This window comes from Hippopotamus amphibius, chromosome 9, assembly GCF_030028045.1.
Source record: "Hippopotamus amphibius kiboko isolate mHipAmp2 chromosome 9, mHipAmp2.hap2, whole genome shotgun sequence".
NCBI lineage: Eukaryota > Metazoa > Chordata > Mammalia > Artiodactyla > Hippopotamidae > Hippopotamus > Hippopotamus amphibius.
This window is the reverse complement of record NC_080194.1, coordinates 140,083,911-140,099,732: the sequence shown is the minus strand read 5'-3', so window position 1 is coordinate 140,099,732 and position 15,822 is coordinate 140,083,911. Positions and strand designations below refer to the sequence as shown.

The window sequence follows — 15,822 nt, the reverse complement described above, 5'->3', positions numbered from 1 at the left end:
TATGGTCAGGAGGCAAAAGGAAAAAAAAAAATTAACCAAGTTTTCAGAAATACAAAAAAATCCTCAGTGGTTAAATGTATCTTTCAATGGGAAACAAATAAATAGTGGTTCGGAACACAGACTCTGAGATGGTAAAGGTCCCTTCTTCTGTCCTCTCTTCTTTCTCTGAGAAACCACACTCTGAACAAGAAAACCATGAAACAAAAACACAAGGTCCATCTCTGATTCCACCAGAGGACCTCTATGAGCCTAAGCTATAATATATGACTACAGGAAGTCGAAGAGGAAGGATAAATAGCTTAGCAGATTAGAGGAGGACAGTCACAGCTCAGTGTCTGAAAAGGAGATACTCGTGATAAGCAAGCTGATTCCCTCTAGAGCCCCTGGAAAAGCTGGAGGTCCAAACATCTTGCAAGGCAGAGGTGAGTGATAGGAGGGGAAGGGACTGATAAAATGCTATTGCACACTTAATAGGCTACAGTACAGTGTAAACATAACTTTTCTATGTACTGGGAAATCAAAAAGTTGTGTGACTCATTTTATTGTGATATTTGTTTTACTGCAGTGGCCTGGAACCGAACACGTGATATCTTTGAAGTATGCCTATATTCTGCCAATCACAGCCACCCTGCTCAATAACTGCTCCTCAGTCCTTAACTAAAATACAACTGATTTTAGAATAACTGATGTCAAGTGGTTTTATTACTGGTGGGGCATTTATGAAAATCAATTTTGGTTTTTAAGTGTTCATTAAGACAAAATAAAACTCCTTTCCATACTGTGTTATGTTGGTGTCAAGAGACACTGACTTTGGACAGAGAAATATAATCTTGTATAAAATATTATTCATTTTAATACAACTATATAAAATCTTTAAAAATTTTGTTAAAAAATACTAATTTACAGCTTCATATATTCAAATAGGCTGCAAGATTCTCTTTTTGAGTTCTTCCTTCATTTTAACTTCGAACAAGAAGTTGGTGCTCCTGTGAGTAAGGCACAGAGCATGGAAGAGTTAAACCATTCCCTGAAAAGAAATTTGCTGTGCTTAGAACCAACATAATCACACAAATCACAGGTTGTCTAGGAATTATACACATTAGCATGTCTTAGCAGAGTTCCACCTCACCTCAGAAATGGCACTTCCATGAAGCATTTACACTTGTCTATAAATGTGATCTCCTCAGACTCTGTGAATACTTCCTATGTATGGACACACTGCACAGTTCTTACCTTTCCGGATCCAAAGACTGCCTCTTGGGCGTATCTGATTAGACACTCTTTGCAGAACAAGTGCGCATCTGCACACTGTGTCAGCTCCTCAAATGGAAATTCCCCATAGCAGCATCGGCACTCAATCAGCTGGCCATCCTGCAGGCCACCAGAAACACACATGAAATTCCCTACACTAAAGTAGAGGGGGCAACCATGTTCCATATGCCCCCACCCCCAAACACATTCTGAGGTGAAAAGCAATCCCTAGATGCCATAAAACAATGATGAGGGCTTCCCAGGTGGCGCTGTGGTTAAGAATCCACCTGCCAATGCAGGAGACATGGGTTCAAATCCCTGGGCAGAGAAGATTCCACATGCCGCAGAGCAAACTAAGCCCGTGCGCCACAACTACCGAGCCTGCGCTCTAGAGTCCGCGAGCCACAACTATTGAGCCCATGTGCCACAACTACTGAAGCCTGTGTGCCTACAGCCTGTGCTCTGCAACAAGAGAAGCCACCGCAATGAGAAGCCCACGCACCACGATGAAGAGTAGCCCCCACTCGCTGCAACTAGAGAAAGCCTGTGCAGCAAATAAGACCCAACGTAGCAAATAAATAAGTAAATAAATAAAATTAATTAAAAAAAAAACCAATGCTGAGCTGTTTTCTGCTATATAAATCTAGCTTAAGATGCTAGTACAAATATTAATACATAACTAAAGACAGTGAGATCTCCATGGGTTTTGGGTATTCTGCGGCATCATCCTTTGTAAAGTTATATTCATGAATTCCATGGTACCAGCAGAACTATAACATCTGTAATGAGATGCTAACATGATAACAGTCAGGGACAAGCAGCATGAGGGATATTAAAAAGTTTCAAAAGTTGGATTTTGCTCCTTGATATAAGACAGGAGTGCAACAGAGTTATGTCTCAGTCCAAGCTTTATCTTAAGGGACTACTGAAGCTATATAAAGCAGCATCTCAAGTACTGTGAGTACCAGGAAACTTACCCTTTTTATTAAGGGCAGTGATTGATCCATTTCTACCATGTTAGAAAAGGCCACTATGTGTGGATGGCTGACATCACACAAAATCCATCTGAAGTTAGACATATGTCTTCCTTCTAACTCTGTAAGTGATACGTGAATTCTAAATTTTGCTCTAAGAGTCTATCCAATGGCTTCCAGGCAATATTTTTTAAGAGGAACAACTCTAACAATATTATCTTCCCTCCAAATCTGATCCCATTTGGAAGTAAGAATGATTATATGGTTTAAGTACCTGACTGTAACTTAGCTGAACCACAAACTCAGCAGAGCAACAGCAGAGGTTATATGGGAACTAATTTGTCATCAAAATGCCAAGGAAATGTGAGAAGAGAAAAACAGCTAATGAAAATACCCAGAATAAATTGATGAGGCAAGATTTCAACTACCTTTTGATACTGTTCTTCATTCATCTGGAGGGCAAGCAAAAAGTCTTCATGCTGAGGAACAAAAAACCATACACACAGATGCAAATTTAGTCAAGATGCCACAAACCATTTAGCATTTACTTTCATAAACATAAAATAACTCTATTATTAACAGTCATTTCTTCAGTTACATAGTTGAGTAGTTTAAAAAGTTACCTGGAAGTAAATTTAAACTGCATCAGAACGCTACACATAAAAAGGGAACCATATAAGTACTAGAAAATATGGGGAAAATGTTCTTAAATCTGACTCAAAATGTAGAAGGAATAAAAGACTGACACAAAACACTTATGAAGAGTACAGAATAGCATAAGCAAACAAAAAAAACTCAATGGGTAAAAGCCAAGTTTGACAACATATTTTGTTGGTGAAGTTAGCAGGAAACGGGCACTCTTGTACATTACTGGTGAGAATGCAAAACAGTACAATCACTATGGAGGGGAATTTGCACCATATAACAGTTATGGAAGTATTTACACTCTGACTTATCAATCGCACTTCTAGGAATCTATTCCAAAGTTATCCTGTGGCAGAAATGTGAAATGATATATGCACAAAGTTACTTATCATGGCACTGTTTACAACAGCAAAAAAACTGGAAAAACCCTGATTGTCCATCAATAGAGGAATAACTGAATCAACCCTGGTGCTGCAGACAATGGCACATTAGACGGTAGGGAAAAGAGGAAAAAGAAAGAGAAAATCTCCATGGACTGCTGTGGAGTCACTGCCAGGAAACACTGTTAAGTGAAAATGGCAAGGACAGAACAGTGTGTACCTTTTAGGTAAGAAAGAAAGAAAGGTTTAAAAAAAACACAAACATATATATATATACTTTTATATAAAATAAGGAAAGATAAACCAAAAACTATTAATAATGGCTATGTGTAGAGGGAGTTAGAGGATATAGGAGGAACAGACAGGACACAGGCTAGATCTCTGAATGTTCCTTGTTTTATAGTTTTGACTTTCAGACTAAAAATACTTTACATAATTGAACAACAGAATTAAATGAAAAAGAAAATAAAAACCGATTCCTTCAAACTTAAAACCAAACAGAAACAAACTTCTTTGCTTATGACATAACCACACAGATATTTTAAGTAACTCTGTAATATTTTAACTTCAAATTCCTAATCTAAGTTATAAATAATTCTTACACTGTATTTAGCAATCTTACTATTGGTAATAATACTGGGTTGTTATTTGGGATCTACTAAGTATACAATATAGGATAAAGGAAATAAGCCATTATGGTAATGTAACTAAGAGCCAAGATTTTCAGCATAAGAGAAAAGAAATGCTTACATAAAATGAAAGAAGTAAAAACAAACAAACAAACAAACAAAAAAAACAAACCCCGTAAACCAAAATGGAAATAAAAATCTCAGCATGAATCCTCACTAAAAGAAAATATGGCATTCTGGAAAATTTGATGATTCCAGGTCCAGGTTAGGAAAAGCAGAAGTTGAAGCTGGGTCACCAGGTGTGCCAGAAAGCAAGGATACTGTTGAAGAAGACTGGGGCCAGGACAGAGGAGCTAAATTGAAGGTGATGCCACTGGCCAAAGATGGGACAATGTGGACATTTTTTTTGATGACCGCAACCATCCTGCCAACACTTTAACACTTTTCTGATGAGATGGGCGGCAACAAGAGCAAATGTGGTGTTTTGATACAGTACTGTGAAATGTGCCAGCACCTGGAAGATCGACATAACTCAGCAAATCAGTGTTTGTTCATGATAAAATCATGCACGGGTGAAAGATCCATTCAAAACGCAAGCTACACTAACAGGTTTGATGTACCAGATACAGTCAAAGGCAACTATGACGGATGATGATGTCAAGCCTCCAAAAGTCCAATTTCTGTCTGAGATCTAAAATTGGCCATAAAAAATCACTTCACTCATTTTTGAGAAAATTTATGCTAAATACCTAATTTTGAATAATCATAGTTTTTTTTTCAAGTAAAAATGGTGGGGTTTTTCTGGAGGGGGGAAGGAGATGGGCCTAATTCAGCAGCTTACAACTCAACGTGACAACTGTTTCTCCTTGAGAAACCCATCATAGTCAGTATGCAGCACAAGCACTTTATGCATACATCTCGTCCTCCGTATATGCAGGTTCTGCATCCACAGATTCAACAACCTTGAATCAAAAATATTTGGGAAAAAAAGTTCCAGAAAGTTAAAAAAAAAGACACTTGAATTTACAGTGTGCTGCCAATTATTTATATAGCATTTACATTGTATTAAGTGTTATAAGTAATCTAGAGATGATTTAAAGTATACAAGAGGATGTGTGTAGGTTACATGCAAATCCTATGCCATTTTATATGGGGTACTCAAGCATCTGTAGACTGTGGTACCTGTGGTGGGGACCCTGGAACCAATCCCCTGTGGATACAGTGGGAAAACTGTACTTCCCATGCTGTCATACAGAATATCAAAAAGATGTTTTCAAGGGTTAAGATTTCATAAAATAATGATTTCTACAGCTTCATCAAAGCATCAAACACATTTTTAGATGACATGGGCTTTTCTTGTTGCTTTTTAAAGTATGAATGCATGGTGGTGAAGACAGTAGAGTTTGGTGCCACTGGCTTGATTCATGTTAAGGCACCATTATTTTTGTTCATCAGTACAAATTCAACAATATGAAAAAGGTAAATACCATCTTATCATGATAAGAGGTCTGACCTCACAGACATCCTAAAGAGTCTTGGGGAACCCAGGGGGCCATGGGCCAAACTTGAGAGTTGTTGGTCTAGAAAATATATACAGGCACACCTCATTTTATCACACTTTGCAGATAGTGCCCTTTCAAAAAAAAAAAAAAAAAAAAAAAAAGTGAAGGTTTGTGGTAACCCTGTATCAAGCAAGTCTATTTGTACCATTTTTTCCAACAGCACTTGCTTACTTTGTGTCTCTGTGTCACATTTTGGCAATTCTCTCTATATTTCCAACTTTCACTATTACTGTACTTGTTATGGTCGTCAGTGGTCTTTGATGTGACCCCTGCAATTGTTTTGGGGTGCCATGAACTGCGCCCATATATGACAGTGAACTTAATAAATGTCATGTGTGTTTTGACTGCTCCACTGACTGGCCATTCCCCACCCATCTCCCTGTTCTCTCGCCTCCCTATTCCTTGAGACACAACAATACTGAAATTAGGCTAATTAACAACCCTACAATGGCCTCTAAGCATTCAAATGAAAAGAAGAGTGGCCCATTTCTCACTTTAAATCAAAAGCTAGAAACAATTTAACCTCAGTGAGGAAAAAGCATGTCAACAGTCGAGACAGGCCAAAAGCTAGGCCTCTTGCACCAAATAGTTGGCCAAGCTGTGAATGCAAAGGAAAAATTCTTGAAGGAAATTAAAGTGCTACTCCAGTGAACATACAAATGATAAGAAAGTGAAACAGCTTTATTGCTGATATGAAGAAAGATTCAGTGGTCTGGACAGAAGAGTAAACCAGCCACAATATTCCCTTAAACCAAAGCCTAATCCAAAGCAAGGCCCTAACTCTCTTCAATTCTATGAAGGCTGAGAAAGCTGAGGAAACTACAGATGTCTGAAGCTAGCAGAGGTTGATTCCTGAGGTTTAAGGAAAGAAGTCATTTCCACAATATAAAAGTGCAAGGTGAAGCAGCAAGTGCTGATGTAGAAGCTGCAGCAAGTTATCCAGAAGATCTAGCTAAGATAATTAATGAAGGTGGCCACACTAAACAACAGATTTCCAAATGTAGACAAAACAGTCTTATGTTGAAAGAAGATGCCATCTAGGACTTTCACTGCTTTAGAGAGGAGAAGTCAATGTCTGGTTTCAAAGGACAGGCTGACTCTCTTGTTAGGGGTTAATGCACCTGATGACCTGAAGCCAGTGCTCCTTTTACCATTTCAAAAATCCTTGAGCCCTTAAGAATTAGGCTAAATCTACTCTGCCTGTACTCTGCAAATGGAATAACAAAGCTTGGGCGACAGCACATCTGTTTACAACATGGTTTACTGAATATTTTAGGCTCATTGTTGAGAACGACTGCTCAGAAAAAGATTCCTTTCAAAACATTACTGCTCACTGAAATGCTCCTGGTCACTTAAGAGCTCTGATGGAGATGAACGAGATGAATGTTTTCATGCCTGCCTACATAACATTCATTCTGCAGCCCACGGATTGAGGAGTAATTTTTGACCTTCAAGACTTCTTATTTAAGAAATACATAAGGCTTAGAGCTGCCACAGTGATTCCTCTAATGGATCTGGGACAAAGTCAACTGAAAACTTCTGGAATGGATTCACCATTCTACATGCAATGAAGAACATTCATAATTTATGGGAAGACGTCAAAATATCAACATCAACAGGAGTTTAGAAGAAGCTGATCCCAACACTCATGGATAACGTCACTGTAGGAATTAATTGCAGATGTGGTAGAAACAGCAAGAGACCTAGAACTAGAACTGAATTGCTGTAATCTCATAATAAAGCCTTAATGGGTAAGGAGTTGCTTTTTACAGAAGAGCAAAGAAAGAGAGTTCTTGAGATGGAAACTACTGGTGAAGGCACTATGAAGATTGTTGAAATGACAACAAAGGATTTAGAAAATCACATAAACTTAGTTGATAAGCAGCAGCAGAATCTGAGGAGACTGACTCTAATGTTGAAAGAAATTCCACTGTGGGTAAAATGCTATCAAACAGCACTGTATGCTACAGAGAAATCATTCATGAAAGGAAGAAACGATCGATTCAGCAAACTTCATTAATGTCACATCCTAAGAAATCTGGACAGCTACCCCAACCTTCAGCAAGCACCACTCAATTCAGTCAGCAGCCACCAACACTGAGGCAAGAACCCACCCCCCCAACAGCAAAAAGATTATGACTCGCTGAAAGCACAGATGATAGTTAGCATTTTTTAGTAACAAAGTATTTCTTAATTAAGGCATGGACACCTTTTTTTTTTTTAGACATAATGCTATTGCACACTTACTAGACTACAGTGTAGTGTAAAAATAACTTTTTTATGCACTGGGAAACCAAAAATTCGTATGACTAGCTTTATTGCAAAATTCACTTTATTGCGGTGGTCTGGAACTGAACCTGCAATATCTCTGAGGTCTGCCTGTATTAAATAACCAACATATATATATTCCAGTTGGCTTGAACATTTGGAAGAATTAAAGAGCTATGTGGAATCTCTGTTTTTTCCTCCATCATTAGAGGGTGAAGGACGTGAAACAGATGTGTTTGCTAAGCTCCAATTAAAATTCTCTAACATAAATCTGATTTATGAAACAGTTTTGTTCTCCTTTTAAAAGCTTTATAGTATATTGAAATTAGTCACTTGAAAGAAAAGGCAAATCTTAAAAGACAGTTTTATACTAAGCACTAACAAGCAAACCAGAATCCTAGAAACACATTCCAAGCACATCTTCCTACCTCTGCCATCTCTTTGATTTTCTGCTCATAGAACTCCTGCTCTTGCTGCACAGCTGGAAGGAGAGCACGCCGGTCATAGGACCTACAATGTCGCCGCTTATTTTCCAGAAAGAACATCCTCTTTTCTAGTTTTTTGTCACCTAGAAAATACATGACAATGCAAAATCATGCACAGAACTGTTTTGCTAGGAATCCGGGCAGCCATCCCAGTCTCCTGTGGTCTGGTCCCCCACCTATTTCTACCAGAATGTTCGGTGACTTTCCCATAACATGTTCTCTTTGGGAACACTGGGCTCCTTACCATTCCCTAACATTCCATGCACTTCTGACCCACCCCTCCTGCCCCCGCTTATTATGATCCAACTGGAAGGTCTCCCCTATCCTGTCAGCAATGCACTGTGAGAATACGCCATAATTTGTTATGCATTCACTACTGAGGACAGGTGGGTTTATGGTTTGGGTTATCATGACCAGGGCTGCTATACGGATGTCTACAATTCAGCTGAACACACGTGAAGGAGTAGAATCGCTGGATCAGCTTAGAAAACAGTGCCAGTTTTCCAAAGTGTTTGTTCCAATTTACACTCTCCCCCTATCAGTTTCAGTCACTCCACATTGTCATCAACACCAGATGTATCAGTCAAATTCTTAATTTGAGCCACTCTAGTAGGTGCACATGTGTTTTACATGTTTTTAAATTTTTTTTTATTTTGAAAACTTCAAAGACAGAAAAGAGAAGTACCTAGATTTACAGTAAATAACACAGAATAAAAGCTAACAAAATGACAAATGTCAGATCTTGCAATTGGTGTCATTTAGGTTTTGTATTTCTTTGGTTGGTTTAGTAATTTACATTTTCTAGAAAACTGTCTATTCCACCCAGATTTTCTACCTACTCACAGAAACCTGTTTTTTTTGTAATCTCTTTTGATTTTATCAATATTTACTACACCCTGATACATTTTATTTTTCCTCTCTTTTCTCTTGTTCACTCTTACTAGTTTTTAAAAATTAAAACATTTTATTTTTTCATTGATTATTCAGAAAACCAGTTTTTGGTTCTCTATTCTGTTCCATCTTTCTGTCTATATTTCTGCGAAAACTACTTGGTCTTAATCACTGTAGCTATGTAGTAAGTCTTGAAGCCCAGTAAACTGATTTCTCCCACTTTATTCTCCTTATTAAAAACTGTTTCAGCTATTCTAGTATCCATGTGAATTTTAGGATAATTTTAGGATACCTTGCCTATATCTACAAAAAAATCTTGCTGGAATTTTGAAAGAAATTACATTAAGCATGGGTATCAATTTGGGGAGGATCTGTATCTTCACTGTCTTCTAATCCATGAACACAGTAAGTGTCTCCATTTATTTATATCTTCTTCCTTTCTTCAGTGTTTTCTTTCTTCAGTTTTCATCATAAAAGTCCTGTAAATGTTTTGTTAGATTCACATCTAAGTATTTAATCTTTTTCAGAGCAACTTTAGATGGTACTGTATTTAAAATTTTGATTTCCATATGCTAAATGCTAGTATACAGAAATACAATTGGTTTTTGTAGGTTGATCTTATATCCTGCAACCTTACTGAACTTCCCTGGAGTTTTCTATGTAGACAATCATGTTATCTGCTTTTTTAGAAACAGTTTTATTTCTTCCATTCTAATCTGTTACCTTTTATTTTTCTTTCTTACTGTGTTGGCTAGAACTTCCAGTACTATGTTCAATAGCAGTGAATAGAGAACATCCTTCCCTTGTTCCCGATCTTAGGGGGAAAGGATTCACCATTAAGTATGAAGTTAGCTATAGGTTTTCTTGCAGACGTCTTCAAATTGAGGAAGTGCCTCTCAATTCCTAATTTTCTGAGAGTTTAAATCATGAATAGGTGTTAAATACTATAAATGCCTTTTCTGCATTAACTGATATGGTCATGTGATTTTTCTTCTTTAGTCTGTTAATGTGGTGGATTATACTGATTGGTTTTCAAATACTGAACCAGCCTTGTATCCCTGGAATACATCCCATTTGGTCATGATGCACATTAAAAATATATAATTTACTGCTAACTCATATACATGGAATCTAAAAATGGTACTGATGAACTCAGTGACAAGAACAAGGACGCAGATGCAGAGAATGGACTGGAGAACTCGAGGTCTGGGAGAGGGCGGGGGGTGAAGGGGAAGCTGAGATGAAGCGAGAGAGTAGCACAAACATATATATACTACCAACTGTAAAACAGATAGCCAGTGGGAAGTTGTTGTATAACAAAGGGAGTTCAACTCAAGGATGGAAGATGCCTTAGAGGACTGGGACAGGGAGGGTGGGGGGGACTCGAGGGAGGGAGAGGGGGGACTTGAGGGAGGGAGGGAATACGGGGATATGTGTATAAAAACAGATGATTGAACTTGGTGTAGCCCCCCAAAATAATAAATAAATAAATGAAATTAAAAAATATATATAATTTACCTATTAATATATATTTATATAAATTCATATTCATATACGTATATATGTATGTAAATGTATAAAGCATATTAAACTGTATATAAAGTATATATGTATATCAATATTTTATATATTTATGTAAAACATTCATACTATAAACTTAAACATAAGTTCTATTTGCTAATTTTGTTATGGATTTTTGCATTTATATTTATGAGGAATATCAGATTAGTCTTTTTTTGGGGGGGGCATACTATCTTTGCCTGGTTTTGTTAGATTAATACTTGCTTCATAAAATGAATTGGGAAGTGCTTCTTATTCTTCCCTTTTTTGCAGAAGAGACTGTGTAGAATTGGTATTGATTCTTCTAAAAATGTTTGGAAGAATTTCCCAGTGAAACCAACTAGGGCTGGAGATTTCTTTTTTGGAAGATTTAAAAATTATGAATTCAATTTCCTTAACAGCTATAGGGCTATCCAAATGATCTATTTTATATAGGTAGGTTTATTGCTAGCTTGTGTTTTTTAAGGAATTGGTCCATTTCATCTCAGTTGTCAAATTTATATATGTAAAGATGTTCATAGTATTCCTCTTTGGATGTTTGTAGGGTCTACAGTGATATCCCTTATAAAGAGTAACTCCTGATATCGATAATTTGTATCTTCTTTTTTCTTTGTCAACCTTGCTAGAGGTGACATGTTGTATTTTTACTCATGTTCAGTTTACATCCAAATTCTAACCAGACTCTTCATGAGAGGCTATGTGACGGTCAGCTCACAAAACCATAAAAAAGGACACTGGAGGGAGAATCTGGTCTCTCTCTTTGAGCCAAATGATGTATAGTGCTTGGAAGGAAAACAGTTGAAAAGGTAAAGAACGTGATTCCTGGAATAAATGAAGGATTCTTAGCTTATGTGCTTATAAACTGCTTTTAAAAAAGACTAAGTGTATCTATAAAACTACTAATGTAAATCAAGTGTATTTTCTATTTCTAATTTACAGTGTCCTTAAAGATGGTCTTGTAAGTGCAATTTTAAAATCAGAATCTTAAGTTACAGAGGTATACATGAAAGAATGGGCTGAAACTTGTAAGATGACGTTAACAGGGAAAAATATTAGATGCATCAAAACTGAGAGGTTTGTGACTTAAAAAGCAAGGTGGCTAAGAAGACGCATGTTTAATGTGAGCCAACGGCGGGACATATTTTGATTTTAAAAAGTTAAGTCGGGAATTCCCTTGTGGCGCAGTGGTTAAGAATCTGCCTGCTAATGCAGGGGACACAGGTTCAAGCCCTGGTAGGGGAAGATCCCACATGCTGTGGAGCAACTAAGCCCGTGTGCCACAACTACTGAGCCTGTGCTCTAGAGCCCTCGAGCCACAACTACTAAGCCTGTGTGTCGCAACTACTGAAGTCCACGCCTAAAGCCCATGCTCTGCAACAAGAGAAGCCACCGCAATGACAAGCCTGTGCACCGCAATGAAGAGTAGCTGCCACTCACCGCAACTTGAGAAAGCCCGCGTGCAGCAACAAAGACCCAGTGCAGCCAAATAAGTTAAGAAAAAAAAAAAAAGGTTAAGGTGTTCCCAGGCTGTATGGGTTGAAGTTATAGAACTTAAATCCCAGCTGTTGTCTTTATTCAGCAGACCTCATTGGGGTACTTTGTCCAGCCTTGTACACCCAACCTTTCAAAGAGATAATGACAAGCTAAAGACAAAGAGAAGGGCAATCAGGAAGATGAAAAGGCAACAAACTGATTCCACATCCTTTCAGAGGCAAGAACTACAACCAAGGCAGGAGATTTCAAGAAGGTACATTTATGGCTTTATATAAAGGAAGAACTTTCTAAAAGACATAGCTGACCAACAAGGGAGCAGATCATCTTGTGAAGTGGTACTTTCTTTTCTCTGTCACTGAAAGTCAAACAAATACTGAATGACTGTATTAGGGATGCCTTGTCTAAACTGTGGATAAATTCAGCTGAATGAAAAACCACCTATACACAGTTCCCACTCTCATTCTGCTGAAGATCTATGAGAATGCCATGCCAGGAGAGCACTGCTTCACAGAGCAGCTTGGTGACCTTATTAGTCAGAGCCGAGGACATTTTCTTTTTTTCTTTTTTGGCACACGGGCTTAGTTGCTCCGCGGCATGTGGGATCTTCCTGGAGCTGGGATCGAACCTGTGACCTCTGCATTGGCAGGCGGATTCTTAACCACTGCGCAACCTAGGAAGCCCCGACATTTTCTTTTAGATACTGAGGAGTTCAGAAATTCAAATACTTTCCAACTCTACAGCTTTCTTATGGATTTTCCACACAGTCACACCTCAAGTCAAGTTATGAAGTTAACTACAGATGTAATAGAAAGACACGGAGAAGAAAAGAGAAACATTCTTATTTATGACATAATCTACAGAAAAGCTGAAGTTGACTCTCTTCCTGGACACACACAACTAAGATCAACTCTGCTGCAAAATTCAGCAAGTTTACCTTATACGGGGGTAGGGTGGGGTGAAGGAAATTAGACCTGAAGTAATCTCTTTGAAAGAGCTTTCAGCAGTTATTTCATCAGTATGAATAACAGAATTTTAAATAAACTGTTTAAGTGGCAATTTAAGAGCTGTTTCTTATGTATAGAAGCCACTCTCTCAGGGGTGTAAGTGACTCCTCTGCAGTAAGCAATCACTGGTCTAGTTTTTACTATGTAGTGATAAGGTTAATTTTTGTGAAATCTTCGAGATTCATTCCCCCCCCAAGCTTAAGAATGTCCCCACTTTTCCACACGTGAATCTCTAACACTACACATAATTTTCCTGTCATGGAGCATCCTAAGCAGAAAGATGACAAATGTAGCCACTTTCTAAAAACACTGATGTGCCATCAAAGCAGTCCTGTCAGTGACACTCCTCAGACTGCCGGGACAGGGCATTTCTAAGCAGCCACACCACGACGTCCCTTATAGGCTGTGCGGGAGCAGACGGCTCTGCAAACAACATCAGCAACACTCACATGTGGCCATTACCTTGTTCAAATTTGAAGTCTATGTAAGAATACTGATTCATTTCTTTTCTCTTTTTTCTTTTTCCACTGGTTTCTGGCGATAGCTCCTGCCATTTTTTAATGGCATCAGAAAAGGCCTAAAAATAGAGAAAGGGAAAGGTTACCACTATAAATGGGACACAAAAAACGTGAAACATAGGCAATCCCCAAATCTCATTGTGACTCACAGTTTCAGCTATTTTCCTTACATGGCTTACCAGAAAAGGCAGCAGCAAAATAAACAGGTAGCATTTCATTATTTTCATTTTCTCTTTCAACAATTGCTATAATGGCAGATCCAAAATGCTTACTGATAAACAGGTACTGGAGAAAACAGAAACTACTGAAGCTGTCCTTGAATCAGCACAGGTTAAATCACATAACAAATGGCTACAAGCAGTATCTTACATGGTGCTTCTCTGGTCAAAACTCCCACCTCCACTTCCCCCACATCCCCATTGCTTTCACCCACATCCCCACTTTGAACTGAACACTGGTGTGCAAAATTCTTATGCCAGTGATAATCCCTTTTCTTCCATACCGTTAGCTTCTTCCCCCTTTTAGATCTTTTCAATAGGCATTTAAAGGTGCTCAAGTCTCTGCCAGCTTAAAAAAAAGGAGAACCTTTCCTCCTGACCTTTTTCTGCCAGCTACCAGCCCCCCTTTTCTTCTTCCCCTTCTTTGTAGCCAAACTTATCAAAAGAGCCATCTGTAAGTCATTCCATCACCTTGCCTCCCATAAGTGGCCAACTCCCTCTAACCTGGCTTCTACCCCACCTTTGTACTCATGAATCCTCCTAACATGGGGCTAACTTCTCATCTGGCTGGATCTCTCAAAAGCACCAACAATGCTGCCTGCCCCACTCTCCCGACTTCCTCCTTCCTGGCTGCTTCTCTACCTAGCTTTTCCATGTTGGGAGTCCTCAGGGCAGCCCTGGCTCTCTCCTCACCCTACAGCCTCTCTAGGTACACCTCATCCAGGCTGGTGAGGTCACCTTTCATATGCTGACGACTCTCAAAAATCCCTTCTCCGGTCTGTGTGTCCCACCTTTTTTTGTCCATTCAGCCACCCAATGAATTGTTTTTACTTGGATGTCTCACAGGCCCCACCTAGCATGCGGTCAGTTCAGCATTTCACAGACAGAATTCATGATCATTTCCTCCAAATTAGCTCTCCTATGCGATTCCTCATCCTAGGAAATGACACCCCTGTCTTTCACACCCTGCACATTACTGACCTCCTGCTTATATAACACTTATGTGTGTGATTAAATATCACTTGCTCAGGGAGGCCCTCCTGGAGCCTCTTGGTCCACCTTGGGCCTCCTGCTATATATATATTCTTTTGAAATATTTATCACAGTTGTGATTATATGTTTATCTGTTCGCTCTGTTTCATGTTATTTCCTCTACTAGACTGTGAGCCTCTAGAGGGCAGGGAATGTTACCACAGCTCAGGATATATCTTCAGCAACTTGCATAGGAAGGCTGCATCTAACACTCCTTTGGTAAATAAAAGGTTATAGGGATGTGCATCTGTTATAGGAATGCCGCTAATAAGTAACTTTCTGAATCTGTTCATCTTAAATAACTGTGTATCCCTGTGGTAAAATGGTAGCAAAAGAAAATAAGTATTTTAGCTACAGAAGAGGAAAGGATCACCCTTGCATCTTAATCTACCTACCTTCCCTCCTTTTCAAAGCTCCTAAGTTTGGGAATCAGAAGGGAATTACCATTTGCTGTACATGCCTTCTATAAGCTAAGCACTACATGTGGCCCTTTCAAGTCCTTACTTATCTCATTTAATTCTGGCAACAATCCTCTGAGGAAGGTATAATTTATTTTATAGTAGAGGGAAGCAAGGCTTAGAAGGAGAAGGAACCTGCCCCCAGTCAAACCCTAATTACAGCTAGGACAGGGACTCAGGCCAGGCTCGGAACTAAAGTTCCTCTCTCTCTCTCTTTAATTAATTAGTTAATTTATTTATTGGCTGTGTTGGGTCTTCGTTGCTGCACACAGGCTTTCTCTAGTTGCTGCGAGTGGGGGCTACTCTTCATTGTGGTGCATGGGCTCCCCATTTTGGTGGCTTTTCTTGTTGTGGCTCACGGGCTCTAGAGTGTAGGCTCAATGGTTGTGGCGCACAGGCTCAGCTGCTCTGCGGCATGTGGGATCCTCCTGGACCAGGGATCGAACCCGTGTC

General features: G+C 38.9%; 1 protein-coding gene across 4 annotated transcripts in view; it reads right to left on the bottom strand.

Moving 5' to 3' along the window:
* Positions 1-15,822, bottom strand: part of RNF216 (ring finger protein 216) — a 160,453-nt gene that overhangs the window by 96,530 nt on the left and 48,101 nt on the right. For all 4 annotated transcript variants that reach the window (XM_057748631.1, XM_057748632.1, XM_057748633.1 and 1 more), the window contains exons 8-11: positions 13,606-13,720; positions 8,138-8,277; positions 2,654-2,704; positions 1,234-1,371 (exon numbers count right to left, since the gene is read on the bottom strand). In XM_057748631.1, coding sequence (XP_057604614.1) covers positions 1,234-1,371; positions 2,654-2,704; positions 8,138-8,277; positions 13,606-13,720 — 444 coding nt within the window. The remainder of the gene's footprint in view (positions 1-1,233; positions 1,372-2,653; positions 2,705-8,137; positions 8,278-13,605; positions 13,721-15,822) is intronic.